We start from the raw sequence: 16,875 nt of genomic DNA, 5'->3' as shown, positions 1-16,875 counted from the left end.
GCCAAGGATGGTCCCCTGCTCATAACCTACAGTGTCTCCAGACTGCCCATGTCACTTCAGTGCTGCACGCTGGTCCCTGGGGATGCTGCACCAGGAGGGAGCTGCTGAGTGTATCCCGGCCTCTTCACACACACTTGGAGCACGCTGCTGATCCAGGGTGGTGGCAGACCTGTGCCTCTGCTTGGTATGAACCAGCTTTCCCTATCACAGTACAGGAGTGTGCAGCTCACCAAACACCCAGCTGTCATTTCAGCAGCTGATGATATTCTGGAGATGAAACAAAAACTGTAGTAATTGCTGCTGCTTTAGCTCAGAAAGCAATTGGTTTTTGGGAAGCTGTTATTCWTACCCTGGCTGCGAAAGCAAACAGTGGGCAATCCTCACCTGCAACATGTCCCTAAATGCCAAAACCAGGGAGAAATAGTGAAGTTCACTGAGAGTTTTCAACTAGCAGAGAGTATTTGGTCACAAACAGCTGCCTGGTCCCAGCCTTACCTATGTTAAACCACTCTGTACTGTTTTTTTTCTTCTCTCTTGTGGGCAAATCATTTACTGTAATTTAATGATCACARCCACATGAAATTCACTTCCTTGTGGTAAAAAAAAAATAAAAAAGAAAAGAAAAGAAAAGAAAAATAGGATTAAATGTCTCAGTTTATCTTTCCACATAGGTCACATGGCCAAAGTTGATTGTAAAATGTTGAAATACTAGTTTGAGGTGTAGCTAGTGCCAAGTGCTGTACATTTCCGTATTCTCTCTCCCCTCCTATCGCTCACAAGATGTCACGGAAAGACAAGGAAGTTCATTTTCTCAGGGAGTGGATTATTTTTTTATACAAATTTAATGTACCATTTATTATTCTTAAATCTAATCCTTTAAGACCTCGATGCTGTCCTAGTCCCAAATCCAAAAGGAACAGTCRGAGAAAAACWTGTACAAAAGCCACAAAGTGTAACAAAGCAACTTAATCAGAAAGTGTCTCAAAACCCCACTCGTGCTGCAGGAAGGGGGTCCAGAAGTGTGAGGTGATCCTTCCTGCACCATGTAGCCTTTTGTGATAGCAGCAATGCAGGATCTTGTGTTTCTGGGGTGTTTAAGCATGCAGCAGGGGCTCAGCCAAARGCGAGGTGGCTGATCCTGGTGAGCACCTGCCTGGCAGGGACACTGAGGAGACTGGTGCTTTGAATCAGCGTTTGGGAATTTGGCTCCTGAGTAAAGGTGATGGGTGTAAAGGAGTTKGGGACTCAGAGCCAGTACAGTGCCATACAGGACTTGATTTTTCTTGCCAGCTACAAACTATAGCAGTCTCCATGATTTCTTTTTCCATGAGGTTTGCTGTGGTGGAAGCAGCTGCTGGGGTTTCACTGCCTCAGTGCTCTGCCAAGCTCTCGGCAGTTGCCCCACTGCTGCTTGTATGGCAGCTCTGCAGCTGCTGAGTAGGATTGTGTCCCTCTGTGTCCTGCATAGAGGCTGGTCAGCCAAGGGATCCATCTACTGGAGTGAAGTCAGCCTTTAAGGGAATGCTTAGCTTATCCACACAGCCAGAAAGCCTCCTGCAAGGGACAGTGTCCCAAAAGTCATACTCGAGAAACTAAGGATGCCCTGTGTACAGCCAGTGCATGCATAACAAGTTTAATAAGTAATCCCTTGTCATTGCATGCCCTTTTGAGTGACTGTAAGACACTGGTCTATAACCTAGAGATTACTTACAGGAGTGAGAATTGCTTGTTGTAGTTATTGCTTCAAAGTTTTGGAGCAAAGGACCTGCACTGAGGGTAGGCTAGTTTGCCTCTGACTGACTTAAACTCATCTTTCTCTTTGCTGGTTAGCTTGAGGTCATTCCTGTGGCTTGTGTAGGCTGTTTGCAGGGGTTTATTTCATGTTTCACGAAGATCTTCTGGCTTACCTGTGGCTTCCCGCTTCCCACCAGTGCACAGATTGAAGGCAGGGGCTGAACTTCRGTGACATTGCAAAAACACAAAAGAACTGGCTCAAAGTGCAACCTGGCTGCCAAAAATTACATGTGTGTGTTTGGAAAGAGGTAAAAAAAAGAACAAAAGCCTATTTTTCTTCACACTAAAAGTACAGTGGTGTCAGCTCAAACATGAAACGTGACCCAGCTTCCTCCAGGGTGGCCACCACCCTACAAACCAGTTGCATGCAGAAATGCAGGAACAGCCAGGCTGGGCACCAGTCCACAGCCCAGTTTGTGATCTTGTCTGTCCAAGTGCCCTGGGCAGAGGAGGCTATGGGGAGCCCTGGTCACATGGAGGTAAAGCCCCAGGACCCACTGTGGGATAGAGTTTTTCACAGTCTGTTCCAATGGAGATRTCTGACAACTGACACAGCCTGTTCAGACAAAGACATCTGACACTCTGTTGGGGAGACACAGGCATTTGGTACATGTGGGACAAACYTGAGCACACCTGAGCATTTTTCCCTGTAAAGTTTTCTGGTGCAGAGAGTCCTTGACAGRTCACCTCCCAATCCAACAGTAGCAGTTTTGCCTGAGTGACGACTGTGAGACAGAGCTTCTGTCTGCTTTGATTAGGAACCAAGTGAACTCCAGTTCTGGTTTACTGTCTGGAAGAAAAATATACCTGATATAATTCATCAGCTTGACAGAAAATGTTTTATATGAAGTTACTTCTACAGTACCAAATTTCTAAAACTTTCCATAGTCTCTTTCTCTTTGGCAACTTGAACAATCACAATTGCATGGCACAGCCTGTCTTCGTGCCAAAAGGGAGGGACTTGGTGCCACAAACCTGCCTTTTTTTTATTCCCTAGCTTGCAGCTTCTCCCTGCAATGCCATTCCAACCATTTTGCTGCCAGGCAGGACTTGGCTCTAAAACTCAGTCAAGTGTGATTCAGCATTTAATTGACACACTGGAGCATAAAACCTGACTTGTGCTGGCTTTTAGATGCGCAGCAGAGGTAGTTTCTCTTGTTACAATGTAGGTCTCCAGTTTATTTATTTTACAGGTCAGCATGATGGGCCAGTTTTTTGGCTGGTTGGAACCAGGGAGCAGAGAGCTCTTAAGGTGCCCAGGATCCATTCACACCAGAAAAATTAGGGGTGTGACACCAGCCACAGAAAAGGAGATGAAGTATTGCATATACCTTTCTGTATGAAAAATGCATTTTCCATGTTCTCTGAGCTCTAGTGTTTTTATAAATGAAATATTGCCTGATCAGAGTGGTGGAGTAGAGTTTCTTCGAAATCTGTTCATACAATAGTTGTATCACAGTTACGCTACTGGATGGTGTTTCCTGAAGAAAGCTAAATCTGTTTTTTTTCCATGGTTTTTAGGATGATACCAGTCAGGGAAGGGCACGTCTGCTCTTCAAGATCATCAAGAAAGCCATTCAAAAAGGGAATGGGATCACCTTGGCAGCATTTTGAGTTGTCACAGTGCCCAAGGCCTCAGTAGAGCTCCTGACATTCCCAAGGCAGCAAGGTCATCTTGAAAGCGCAATTGCATTTCTCTGGTGTTGTTTATGTTAATATCCTGAGAATGACTTGCATATTTCGACCTTACCGCGAGTTAATCATTAATTAAGATCTTACAAAACTGAAGTCAGAAATCAGCAGTCTAGAAAAATAAAGGAATTGTCTTGTAAAGTGTATGTTTAGAAAAAGCGGTGTAGATTAATTTTAATCTTGGGTAGCTTGAATAAAGGGAAAAAGGAAAGAGCAGACACGTTTCTGTTTCTTTCAGAATTCTTCATCTCACTTGGAAAACAGCTTTTTGTGAAGGTCATGCCTCATGTTTGAACATCTGTAAAGGGCTATGGTTTGCTGGTGGTTTCAGCCACCATTCATCCAAGTGAATTATCAAATCATTAATGTTGGAAAATACCTTTAAAATCATCGAMTCTCACTGCTAACCTAGCACTGCCTTGTTCAAGGGTAAATCATGTCCCCAGCTGCCACATCCTCATACTTTTTAACATTTCCAGGGAATGGTGATCCCACCACTCCCCTGGGCAGCCTTTTCCAGTTCTTGAATACCCTTTCAGTGAGGAAATGTTCCTAATATCCAATCTAAATCTCCTCTGACACATCTTGAGGCCATTTCCTTTTGTTGTGTCCCTTGTTACTCAGGAGAAGGACCGACCYCCACCTGGTTCCAGCCTCCTTTCAGGCACTTGTGAAGAGCAATCAGGTGTCCTGCGAGCCTCCTTTTCTCCAGGYTAAACAYCCCCAGCTCCCTCAGCTGCTCCTCACAGGACTTGTGCTCCAGACCCTCCCCCAGCTCCACTGCCCTTCTCTGGACACSGCCCAGGCCCTCAATGTCTTTCCTGTTGTGAGTGGCCCAGAAMTGGACACAGGATTTGAGGTGTGACCTCACCARTGCCCAGTACAGGGGGACAATCACTGCCCTGGTGCTGCTGGCCACTATTTCTGACACAAGCCACGGTGCCACTGGCCTTCTTGGCCACCTGGCCACATGCTGGCTCATGTTCAGCAGTTGTTGATCAGCACCCTTTCCCACTGGGCCACATTCCAGCCAATCTGTCCCCAGCCTGTATTGCTGCCTGGGTTTGTTGTGACCCAAGTGCAGGACTCGGCACTTTGCCACTTTAAACCTCATCCATTGCCTTGGCCCACTGCTCCAGCCTGTCCAGATTTCTCTGCAGAGCCTTCCTGCCCTCTAGCAGATAATGTCACGCCCTTGGTGTCACCTGTGAACTGTGTGAGGGACACTCAATCCCTTCATTGTAGTCAACAAAGAYATTAAACAGGACTGGCCCCAAGTCTGAGCCCTGGGGAACGCGGGTCTTGACTGGCTGTCAGCTGGATGTAACTCCATCCCTCCACCATGCAGTGGGCTGGGCCATTCAGACAGGTTTTTACCCATGAATGTCCTTCATGCCATGGGAAGTCAGTTTTTCCAGGAAAATGTTGTGGGAGACAGTGTCAAAAGCTGTACTAAAATAAAATTAGACAACATCCGCAGCCTTTCCCTCACCAACTAATTGGTCACTGCTRATAGTTCTCTGGTTTCTTCTTCCATCCCTTCTTGCAGATGGATGTCAGATGTGACACCTTCCAGCAACTGGGACCTCTCTGGTTAGCCACGACTATTGCCTCAGACTGCTCTTCTCCACAAACTTGGTATTTGCAGCACATTTTCTCCAGGTGTACTTACACCAGGGAAACAGCCAGAGATTCTGGGGCACTGCACATGAGGTACAGCTTAGCTTTCTATGTGTTTGAAGTATGGAGCATGCTGAAATGAAAAAGATGAACCAGTTTCCAGTGCTCCTGCCTGGCAGTGAGGATGTGGAACGGAGGTGCAGGASTTTGTGCGGTGGGTGGATGGAAAGCACAGGCAGTTGTAAGCTCCAGCTCTGTCCATGTCTAGGCACTGACTCTGAACTGGGTGTAAAGAGAGATTTGGGCTCTTCAGAGGATGCTGGAAGAATGGAGAGTGCTGGGAAGGTTACTGTCCTCTGCAGGTAGTGGGACAGAGGAGTCAGCGGGACAGTTCATCTTCCTTCCCTACAGGAGCCTGCAGGGATGCCGGCTGCAGTGCTTGCTCCTCTCCTGCCCCAAACACCCTCTTCCCAGCTTGGAGAGGAGCACAGCCTTGGCAGAATGGGATGTAGCAATAAAATGACAGTCTCTGTTTTTAAAGAATGCTTTATTCACTACATCCTAGAAATGTACCGTAAATGGAGCAAGAACTAAATAAACTCAGACACTTCTGACAATACAGAGAAGAGAGATACAATAAAATATCTAAAATATCAGCTCTTTTGAGAATAAGGCACACTAGTTTTGTTTTTTTAGTATTTTTTCTTTCTTAGAATAGTTTGTTCTTAACCTAAAGATGTTCACATTTCAAGTTATCAGACTTACCTCAGTAGTAGTGTACATGAAATGGTTTAGMAGTGAGTGTAAAGACAGGCACGGGCGGGAGGCTCAGCATGCCCTGGTTGCCTGCATCCCTGGGTYCTGCCTCCATCCCTGGCTGCTGCCTGCTGCTGCCCTGGCACAGGAGGAACCCACTGGTGACGGCGGACACCTCATGGTTTGCCCTCATTGGCTCCTTTCTCTTCCTGCCACCTTGGTGAGCGGCAGGTCCCTTGTCCTGTTGGCAGGGAGAGGATTAGAGGGAAGGGASCCATCACCCTTGCTCTCTCCTCTGTGGGTCAGCCATGGCGTGGGGCTGGAAGTGGGCCACTAGGGGCCCAGAGCACTCGACTGCCTTTTCCTGGCCCCAGAGGTGTTTGTGCATGGCCCAAGGACCCACAGTGTTTAGTGTTGAGCCATGTAAGGCCCTGGAGGGCTGGAGGAGGCAGTGCTGTCCTCTGTCTGGGGGCTTCCCCCTCGAGATTTGCCCAGATCTCCTCCTCTCCCCTGCCCCATGCAAGGGCAGGACCTTGGGGCTTAGGTCTGGGTGTGCTTTCAGATGTGCGGGTACAGACAATAAAAGTTTCCTGGGAAGGGGCGTGGAGGGGCAGAGTCCGACCTAATGGGTAACCTCACAGTGCTTTYGCTAACAGGTCCACAGGGTCAAGGGGAGCTCAGCTTGTCTGAGCAAGAGCACCTAAAATACAACGGCTCAATCTTGAGGCGAGCAAAAGAAGTGTGTTAAAAAGGTCACTTAACTGAGCTGGATGCTGTGTGGAAGTGGTTCATTGTCAAAATATGGTCARTGTGAAACCCCTTTGGTATGTACTTATACCACAAAAAGAAAAGGAATATTGTTTACTGACTCCCTGTTTCTCACCTTTTGTCACCAGAGCTGTGTTTGCAGAGCTGATGCACTTCACAAAGGGCAAGATATTTCTTTACCATTTTACTATATTTTACATTCACTGCACTACTAAATAAAAGCCTTTAAACAGGCCACAAAACACTGCAATAATATATTTACTTCTTAATAAAACAAACTTTTTTATAACATCGCAATAAAAGGCTTTTGTTTTGTGGCAAACCACATACCATGCAAATTTGCAACATAAAATGACTTTAAAAATGTATATTAAAAGATATTTACAAGCTCTATGTCTTAAAATCATTGGGTCTAATCGCTCCCACCCCTGATGTGCATGTACAACTCCAGTTGTGGAGGAGGGGAATTAAGAGTGGAAGGGAGGCTGGGAGGGAGGCTACCCCTGTTTCTCTAATTCCAGTATCACTACCACCCCTAGTACCTTGAAATTTCTCCTGGAACACGATGGAGCAATGGGTAAGTAATGCTGCACATCCTCTCGGCGAGAGCRTGGCTACTCTTGCCAACAGCAGCATACATTCTCAGTCACTACAACATATACTTCAAAGAATAAAATGAAGAGCATTGAAAAAAAGCCTTGGCTTTATACTGGATGAAGATCTAAGTCAAGACACCTCGYGCAAAATATCAGCTACTTGTTTCTGCACGTGCTCCAACAACAAGTAGCTTCAATAAATAAAAAATCCAGTTGCTAAGGAAAACTCGGAGCTTTCTTTTGCTTAAAACAAGCCTGCAAATCACACTATGAAGAGGTACGTGTGAGGAGGCTTTTTCTTTCTTTTATCTTTCTTCCAAACAGGCAATATTAGTTGTGATTTCAAATGAGAACGAGCAGATTGTATTTATGCCAGCAAAAAATGCAGAGGTCTTGCACATTTTTCAAATTGCACTTTCCAGTATAATTTTTAAATAAGATACTTGTTGTTTTCTTCTTAAAAAAACAAAACAAAACAAAACAAAAAAACTAAGGTATGTATTTTTTAAATATTGAATATACTCTTCAAAATATATTGTTAAAACTTTCCCTAGCTGCTCAGGTGTGCATTTTAATATATAGCTGATATATTATTAAAGGCACTACAAAATAGACATCTCTGGAGTGCAGAAATTACTAAAAAATAACCTTCATACCACAAATATATTGAAAATATAACTGCTAAAAAAAAAAAAGACCCAATGCAACCCCACTACAATGCATATAAATGCACGTCAGTGGTGGGCTGGATGCATTGAGGTCCTTTGGAAATGTATGAATACAGGCATGTTAAATTTTTAAAAATAGCCTAAAAAAGTTAGTGAAAACTTCAAGCATAGAAAATATTTCAAACATGTTTTTCTATGACATTCTTCACTTTCTCCATCAGTTTACCAAGCCCAAATGTTTACTCTTTCGCAGACAGTCCTTTCTTCATAAATAGTAAAGTGTTCCTTCAGTGTGTGTTTCTCCTCCATCCTCCTCTGCCAACAGTTTCAGTACGTCTGGTAGACATCGTGGATGGGCACCTGGATGGTGGCAGCTGGGAATGCCGGGGGGATGTAGCCCGCGTATCCTCCGTAGGCAGCGGCGGCGGCGGCAGCGGCGGCGTTCTTCTGTAGCGTGGCTATTGTCGCTGTGGCCGCAGCGGGGGCTGCGAACGGCACATAACTTGTCCCGTAAATCCCGGCGGCGGGGATCCGCGGCACGTTGGGAGCCATGGTGTACACGGGCGTGATGGGGCGACCCTGGGAGGAAAGGGTCAGACCTCAAATAAAGCGCTTACTTTGTTGTAACATCCCGCTTCCACGCCCTGAATGGAAAACCCCCAGAAGGGAGGGAGCAGCAGAAGGGTAGGCAGCACATGCTCTGTTGATTGGGAGTTTTGCCATCATGGGAGGCTGTTCCCTCCCTCCCAGTCTGAGTAACCCATAACGGGTAAAGCAGCTGCCCAATGTGCAGATGTCTAAGACAGGTCAGATGAACTTCAGGGCTGTTGTGCACTGTGACATCTTCRAGAGCATCTGCTGAATGGAAGCAAGGCAGGAGAGTAGCCTTCCCCCCAAGAGGTATGTATAGCAGGATGTATGGGAAACTAGAAGTATGGGAAGCAGGATTTCAGTGCTGAGCTCACCTGGAAGGGAGGAGGTGTTGAGACAGCTGGTATTACAGCTGCGGCTGCGGCTGCTGCGGCAGCTGCTGCACTGGCTGGGTCCTGCTGGACAGCTATAGGGTTGATGATGTGCTCAACAGCGTGGATTTTGCCATCTTCCATCATCTTGGCTGGTGGTGCGGCCTGAAACATGGAGTACTGGGCACCAATGGCAGGGATGGCCACTAGGAGAGACCAGACGTACCAGACACATTGGGAGAGAGTTTCCAGGACCTCATGCCAAAGAGCTCTCCCTCCCATCTCTGCCAACTCTCCAGCAGTGATCCCGTGCTGCTCTTATTGGGGGAGGTGGCCCTGTGTACAGGCAGGGGACCAGGGACACCTCTGCCCTCCKCATGGGTGGGAGCACCATGGCTGATGCATAGTGACAGGCTTGGTGCTGCCTGTTTGGTCCAGCCTTTTCTCCCAYGAGTGTCCTAGGGCCAGAGTCCTCCTGGAGACTGGGAGCTGCAACCCGCTTCTGACAACTACTGTCCTTCCCACTGGCCGAGAGTGTGGCCTGAGCACCAGGGGTAAGAGTTTGTAATGTCCCAGTGGGGTCCTTGCTCCAGCTGCTGATATCCAGGAATGTGTAGCTGCCATAGGAAAGTGCTCCAGGACAGAAAGTTATGGTTTGTACTGCAGAAGTTACAGGCAGCAACCAGTCAGCCTTACATGCCCTCCTTTGGCCAGCCTGTGAAATACCAGCTCATTTGCCAGCATGTCCGAGGACAAGCTTGGCTAAATGTGTTTTATCCCATTTTATTTTGCTATAGGATCAATCTACTTAATAACACACAAAAAAAAGAAATTTCTCTTTAGTGAATCCTACCTCATGGCAAAATTGGACAATGTGATATAATTAGGGTCATGGTCCTTCAGACAAAATGAGAACACTCTGGTGGAACAATAGCATTCAGAACAGTACATTTGTACATGGTCCAAAATGGACCTTCAGGGCTTGCTTGTGTAAGAAACATTCTTTGCTGAACATTCCCAATAMTCGTGATAATTGCACATGGCCCAGCAAAGTGTACTTGTAGCCCAGAAAACCATTTGTATCCTGAGCTGTATCAAGAGCAGTGTGGCCAGCAGGTGCAGGGAGGTGACTCTGCCCCTCTACTCTGCTCAGGTGAGACCCTACCTGGAATGCCATGCCCAGTTCTGGGGCCCCCAGTACAAGAAGGATGTGAGCCTATTGAAGCAGGTGCTGAGGATGTTCAAAAGCTGGAGAACCTCTGCTGTTAAGTCAGACTGAGAGAGCTGGGGTTGTTCAGTCTGGAGAAAAGATGTCTCTGGGAAAAAGGCTTCTACTCCAGCCTTTCAGTACTTGAAGGGGACCTTYGAAAAAGACTTTTGTGGTAAGGCTGATTGATGGTGATAGGACAAGGGGTAACAGTTTTAAACTGAAAGAGGGTTGGGTGTAAGAAAGGAATACTCTCTAATGAGGTTGATGAGACACTRGAACAGGTTGTTCTGAGAAGCAGTGCATGCCTCTTTATTTGAAGTGTTCAGGTTCAGGTTGGATGGCCTTTGAGCAACCTGACCTAGTTGAAGACATCCCTCCCCATGACAGGGGCATTGGATTAGATGATCTTTAAGGTCCCTTCCAATGCAAACCATTCTATGATGCTATGATTTCCATTGCTTCATATTGCACCTGGTCAAATCCACCTGGTCAGCTCAAACCAGTTTTATCTCTGGTTTAAATACCAAGGYAAAGGCAAAGAGCCCACATGCTCCACCCTTCAGTAACTTCTGGCAGAAAAACAGCAACAGGTWCCTGGGGTATTGGGTGACCTCTCAGGAGTATTCCAACCATTTGCAAAAAGAGAGCTCTAAGGTGGATCTAAACCATAGGCCGGAAATTTTGCAGTTTCTACATTTCTACTCCTCTGTTCTGGTAATGCGCTTTCAAAGTCATTCCCGCTTCATAACAGAGGYAAATTTTGATCTTATTAGATCAGCTGATCTGACTGGGGAGCACAGACTGGGTGCTTCTGTGCTCTGAGGCTGTGCTGGAACCATATGACAGGAGAAGGTCTGATAGAGAAAAATCTGATACTCAACATGCTTCAAGTGTAGAAACATTTAGACTTGAGCTTCAAGCTTTTGTTTGGCATGCAAATGGAATACAGACACCACTAATAAGCATGCATTTCAAAACTCACTTTTCAAGTATCCTTTAGTAATACCTGGAATTCCTGAAGTATCTTTGCAAACATGCATAGCATTGTATTTTCTGGTTGTGAGTGGGCAGTTTTCTCAGGAAGTCTGATCCTCCTTTGGAAATACCTCTAGTCTTAACAGCCTTCCTTTGTCTCTAGACTTCTTCAGACATTGTCTCATCCAGCTGTTATGAAGAACTCTTCACAGCCCTCATTAGATGCAAGCTATAATTTTCACTGACCTGAATGGAATATGACTACTGTGGCTCTACTATTAAATGATGCTTGGATCCTGCAGTTACAGTTTGCTTGGAAAGAGCAATAGACAGAAGACATGAGGACTTCTGCAAGAGGGCTTGTCCCCATCGTCTTCAAGGACCTTCTTCCTCAGACTACCTTTTCAAATAAAAATCTTTCCAAACAGGATGTTGAGGATTGCAGAGCTTCARCTTTCAAGTTTTTCACCTGGGAATGGCAAGGGCTGGGTACTGAGCTGCGGAAGTGGCAGAAGGGGACTTCAGCCCTTGGACTGGCTCACCACAGCCCAGCAGAGATGAGGGCACTCCTGTAGGCACTGCATTGCTGCAAGATGGGCCCTGAGAGCTCCCTGCATTGCCCCTTCCCCACGCCACCGATGGAGATGGAGGAGCTTGCCTCAGTCAGGGACTTTCCTGCAATGGGAAAGCCCCAGATCCTTTCTCAGCCTTGTACCACTGGAGAAATAGGAGTGAAATGGGGAGGACTCCTGCCTGGCTGGAAATGTAGGATAGGAGTCTCCCAGGGTGAAATTAGCATTGAAGACATTTAAAGAGAAGAGGATTGCTCTTAGTCACCACGTTCTAGTGTAAATGACTAGAAGGAGAGGAAAGTCTGCTTCTTCCTAAGGAAATGCAAAAGAGGACAAGAGGAGTGGGCATTGCTTCAGTCCTTTTTTCTTTGGCCTGAAGGGTTCCCATATATTTGTGCCTCTTTTGTAAAATAGCRTGGCCACGGCCAGGAGGCACCAGCACAAGGGAACACCCAGCAGAAGGGAGCACCCAGCCCTGGGGGCCATCCCACTGCCCCAGACACAGACTGGCCCTGGAGGGGTCCTTGAATGTTTGGGACAGGCTGGGAGTGGACACTTGCCCACCACTCCTGCTTTTCTCCCCTCCTTACACATACTGACCTGCACCRGGCTTAATGGCCACTGGATTGACTGCAGGCAGCTCCAGGTTGGGAACCAGCTCGTATCCTTTCTCTTGCTGCTTTCCTTTGCCTTCATGGTACCTGCTGTAGATTCCACGGCCGGCGGAGTATCCCCCCAGGTAGGATCCCCTGGGACCCGGGGCTCTGTTGCCAGCTGCACCTCGCCCTCTGCCTCGTATGCTGCCTGCTTATGATAACAACACACAAGAGGGTGAGTAACAGAGAGTGACAGCCCTGTGGGGAGCATGAGTGACCCCAGGCTGAGACCTAGGGGCTTGTGCTTAGAAATGTGGCTGCTGAAGCCAGCAAGGTCTTTTCCCTACTCAGGAAAACAGAAGTGCCTAAGAAGCATGCTGTAAGCCTGTTCTTGCTTAACTTTTGATGTTTGTGAGCAATATATTAACTGCTCATTTATGTTGATGCAACTCCTGTGGCAAGTGTTATGGGTTCAACGCAGTCAGTAGAGAGAGAGGGGATCCTCAGGGTGACTTCTGTGCCTTAGGAATAGGTTCTCCTTTCAGCTGTCCCCTAGAGGAGACCCAACCTGTCAATTGGCTGTGATGGGACCCTGCTGAAGTGGCACAGTGTTGTACCCCGTCTTCAACCGACCTTGTCCCACGACYGCATTCATTTTTACTAATGTTGTTTCATTGTTTTCTCTGCTATTTCATTAGTAAGGTGTATATAACCCATTTCCAAAAAGATTGCCTTTATTCATCTTAGTGACTCCACATGTGTTATGATACTACTTCAAATTCTGCAGTATTAATGTGCTCTATGATGGTCTAATTGAATATTTAGATTGTTACTCAACTCCATCACAGTTCATTGCAAGTACAAGTCTGCAAATTGAGAAGAAGCTGCAATTCTTGATCAACTAGGGTTAAAAATACTCCTTGGTTTATGAGGCTTTATGTGGTAAGAATATATTCATGCTGAATTGCATCTTCTATGGAAATACACAACAWATTTCAGGAAACCGTAATTCCTGTAAGTACATGATAATTGTAATTATAATACCAGTTATAGCTGTTGGGGTTTTTTTAATGGATAAGTGATTTTTGGTAAATTCTTAATGACTGTAACCAATAACTAATTAAGGTATACATAGTAAAAGAATTATTTTTCACTTCAGCTCATAGTTCTCAAATGACTTTTTAAAGGACACAGCATTACTGTCATTTTAATGTGAAAGGTAAATGACACCTAGAGAGCTCCTAAATAAGTCTCTCCCTCCCTTTGGATAACTAGGTTACCATACTCACACCTCCAGAACACTCTGTCATGATCTTTAATGCTTAGGATCCAGCTTTTTGAACGGAGACATCAGAAGCTGGAATCCTTARACTTCCTTAGACTTAGTACAACACTCATGAAACCCAGATCCCTCTCTTCCCCATCCCATGCTTGGTCTGTTAGCTCATTCTTAACCATATCTGTTAATATCTGTTTTACTAGCCTGTACACTGGCAATTATTTATACATAAATACAGTTTATCCATACAAATGCAGTTTGGTAGTCATAAACTAAAGTAAGACCAAACAGAAATATGGCAAAAAGACCTATAAAAGAGTATTAATAAAAAATTGCATAGCACTGGCTGTCCTTTGGCTGAGGCAGGCCTCTCATATCAGCCTGAGACCCAACTGCCCATCACATCCCCTGTTTGTGCTTACTAACCTTTCACAAAGTAATCTCTGTTGGGCCCGATCAAGGCATTGTACGGATATCCATAGTACGCTAGCGTGTATGGATCACAAGAGTAAACATAGTTAGGCTGCTGAGTAACTTCGGAAGTTGCTGCAGCCCCTCCTTTTGCTGCTTTCTGGTAGCGAGTGTACTGCTCCTTGTCCACTGGCTTGGCCAGAGTCACCTCCAGGCATGAGCCTTCCAGTTCAACACCATTGAGGTTGTTCATGGCATGAATGGCATCTTCCCTGGTTGTAAAGTGCACAAAGGCGTAATCGCGTATTTTTTTCACTCTCTCTACACAGCCAGGGTTAAACTGACCAAACACCTTTTTAATGGTGTCCTCTGTGGTCTCAATCATTAAATTCCTCACGTATAGGATTTTAACAGTCTCCATGACATCTTCATCCACATCTATCTCTGGTTCTGCCCAATCAACAGCAATTTGATGTCCCCACAGTTGGATCCTTCCCGGCATGAGTTTCCTCCTGGCCATGGCTGCTGCTCGATGGCTCTCATAYTCCACAAAGGCAAAACCTCTGTTCTTCATCTTGTCTGCGGCGCTGGCATACACAATGACATCCAGCACGCCTTCTGTCACCTTGGCAATCTCTTCCAGGATCTCCTCTCTCTTCTTCATCTTGGGAATGCCGCCGATGAAGAGCCGGCAGTTATCCACGCTGCAGCACACGCCCAGCAGCCTGCCGGGGCGGATTTCGTAGTTGTTGAGCTCCCTGACGGCGCGCTTGGCCTCGTGCTTCTGCGTGTACATCACGAAGGCGTAGCCGCGGTTCTTCCCGTCAAAGTCCATCATCAGGCGCATTTCGTAGATGCGGCCGACAGACTCGAACACGGGCACGAGCTCATCTTCGTAGACATCGCGGGGGATTTTGCCCACGAAGACTTCGCAGCCGCGAGGAGGGTGCAGGCCCTCCCAGCCKGGAGGAGGGCCCCCGTACTTGCGCTGCCCGTTCTCCTGGATCATGCTGTACCCGGTGCGGGCCATGAGGGCCAGCAGAGCTGCCTCGTTGGGCGCGCCAGCAACGCCCTCGGGGACTTTAGTGGTGGCCACGTTGGTGGAATCATTGCTCATCCTTGCAGTGGAGTCCTCAGCAGTCATGGTGTCAAACTCATTCACAGCGTGATAAAACCTGGCCAAACGAACAAGGAGGACACTCRTTAAAAGCTGTTAGCTACCCTCAGAATTCCACCTCTCTCCTTCATTTTCCAGGCCACACCGGCCTGAAGAGTGATACTGCAAGAGAGTGCATCCCGGACATAGGCACAACTCCTCTTTGTGGGAGGATCCCCTGCCCACACCTCCCAAGGCATCAAGAGATGCTGTCACAGGACACCAGGGTCACCATGAATGGATGCCACCAAATATCTCACAATCCTAAGACCTTTGGGAGCCTTGCCTCCTCTTTGAAATGTAGGATGGGGATCACACACACTGACCGGAAGAGGCACATACCTACAGAGCCCTCTCCTCCCTTTCAGTCACTCGTCAGTTAATCCATTCACTCCTGAACAAAACAAGGATCTGGTGCCATATTCCATGGTGAAAGGTGGCAAATGCATGAGAAACACCAGACATTGTTTCCATTTGATAMCAACCCCTTGCACCTCTAGACCTTCACAGTAACTGTCAAGTAGGAAATAGTAAATACACTTTAGCATCAGGGTGGGGGACAATTCTTGTTTTCTTGTGCAAATAGTGATGACAAGCTTCTGAGCTGCCTGCTGCTCATGTTACAATGTCTGACATGTTTGCCCCTTCCGTTGCTACAGCAGGRCTGGGCAAAAGCTGGAGAGAATCACTTCTTCATGAGAGGCAGCTTGTTTTAGACCAAGTGGATGGCACAGCACTGCAAGGCAGCAAGAGGAAGGCAAATCTTAGAAACCTCATTCTGTGTTTGAACACAGGCAGAGAGCAGGAAATGCAGACACCCAGGAAATGACCATGCTAATGACCAAAACAGGAAGACAGTGGGCTTTCTTTCTGAGCACGATTAAATAAGACATTTTGGGACTCTGAGAGTAGTTAGTTCATCARCTTCTAAAGCTGCAAAAGTCCACCAGACATTTTAATACAGTTGGTTGTATACGCAATGGACCACTACATTTTATTATTATTTGCACATCAGGTCCTGTAATATTTATCTGAGTAAATMATATCTTCCACAAGGACCTTGGGTTTAAGGAAACAGAGAGCTGTGGACCCCACCACTTCCCTGTATGGCTTGTTTGCTAACCACTTCATCATACAAGTAAGTGTGCAGTATTTCTCATGGGAATTTATCCTGCTTTAGCTTCCAGATAGGATTACTTGTTAAACCTTTCCCTGGTAGACTAAAGAGTCTTTCAAGACCTCTGCTTATGCCTTGTAGTGATATTTAAGACATTTAATCAAGACACRACTTGTCTTTTGAATAAGCTTCAACCATTTTCACCTTTGATATAGACAGGGATGAAGACCATCCCTCCTTCTTCTCCCCATGTCTCTGCATTGCCAAATCTGTTTCTTCACACCTTCTCACTAGCAAATCACATGGAATTGGGTGTTTTTTTTTCAATTCTAACCTCAAATCCTTTATAGAAACACCACTTGCTGTGGTTATGTCCCATGAAGCAGGCATAACTTGTGTTTATTACTCCCRAATGCCACAACCTTGCATTCAGCCCTATCCCAACTGCCTTTTGAGTAGATCCCACCGATTGACTATTACACAACTGGCTCCTCCTCATTGTGTTTCACAACTCCATCAGTCTTTCCTTCACTGATTTGTCATGATTTGCATTTGTTACCAGTTTGTTGATGGAACTGTCAAAATATGCTGACCCTTTTAGGACACTCTGCAGACCACCATAAGAAATGCTCCCAATCTGGGTTTGACAGGGTTATTTAAAAAAAAAAAATGGCTCTTAGGTTTTTCTTTTAAACAGGTTTTT

General features: G+C 46.3%; 1 protein-coding gene across 6 annotated transcripts in view; it reads right to left on the bottom strand.

Moving 5' to 3' along the window:
- Positions 1 to 5,642: 5,642 nt before the first annotated feature.
- The window catches only part of RBM47 (RNA binding motif protein 47), a 77,689-nt gene continuing 66,456 nt past the window's right edge, over positions 5,643 to 16,875 (bottom strand). For 5 of the 6 annotated variants that reach the window (XM_057371777.1, XM_057371778.1, XM_057371776.1 and 2 more), the window contains 4 exons: positions 13,915 to 15,074; positions 12,214 to 12,420; positions 8,860 to 9,062; positions 5,643 to 8,473 (listed from right to left, as the gene is read on the bottom strand). In XM_057371777.1, coding sequence (XP_057227760.1) covers positions 8,222 to 8,473; positions 8,860 to 9,062; positions 12,214 to 12,420; positions 13,915 to 15,074 — 1,822 coding nt within the window. In that variant the 3' untranslated portion in view covers positions 5,643 to 8,221. The remainder of the gene's footprint in view (positions 8,474 to 8,859; positions 9,063 to 12,213; positions 12,421 to 13,914; positions 15,075 to 16,875) is intronic. The other variant, XM_057371779.1, reaches the window with a different exon arrangement.

The sequence above is a fragment of the Malurus melanocephalus genome, unplaced genomic scaffold, assembly GCF_030028575.1.
Source record: "Malurus melanocephalus ecotype Western Australia unplaced genomic scaffold, MMel_1.1 scaffold_157, whole genome shotgun sequence".
Classification (NCBI taxonomy): Eukaryota; Metazoa; Chordata; class Aves; order Passeriformes; family Maluridae; genus Malurus; species Malurus melanocephalus.
Note: the sequence above shows the minus strand (reverse complement) of the source record. Positions and strands in the feature narration are given on the sequence as shown.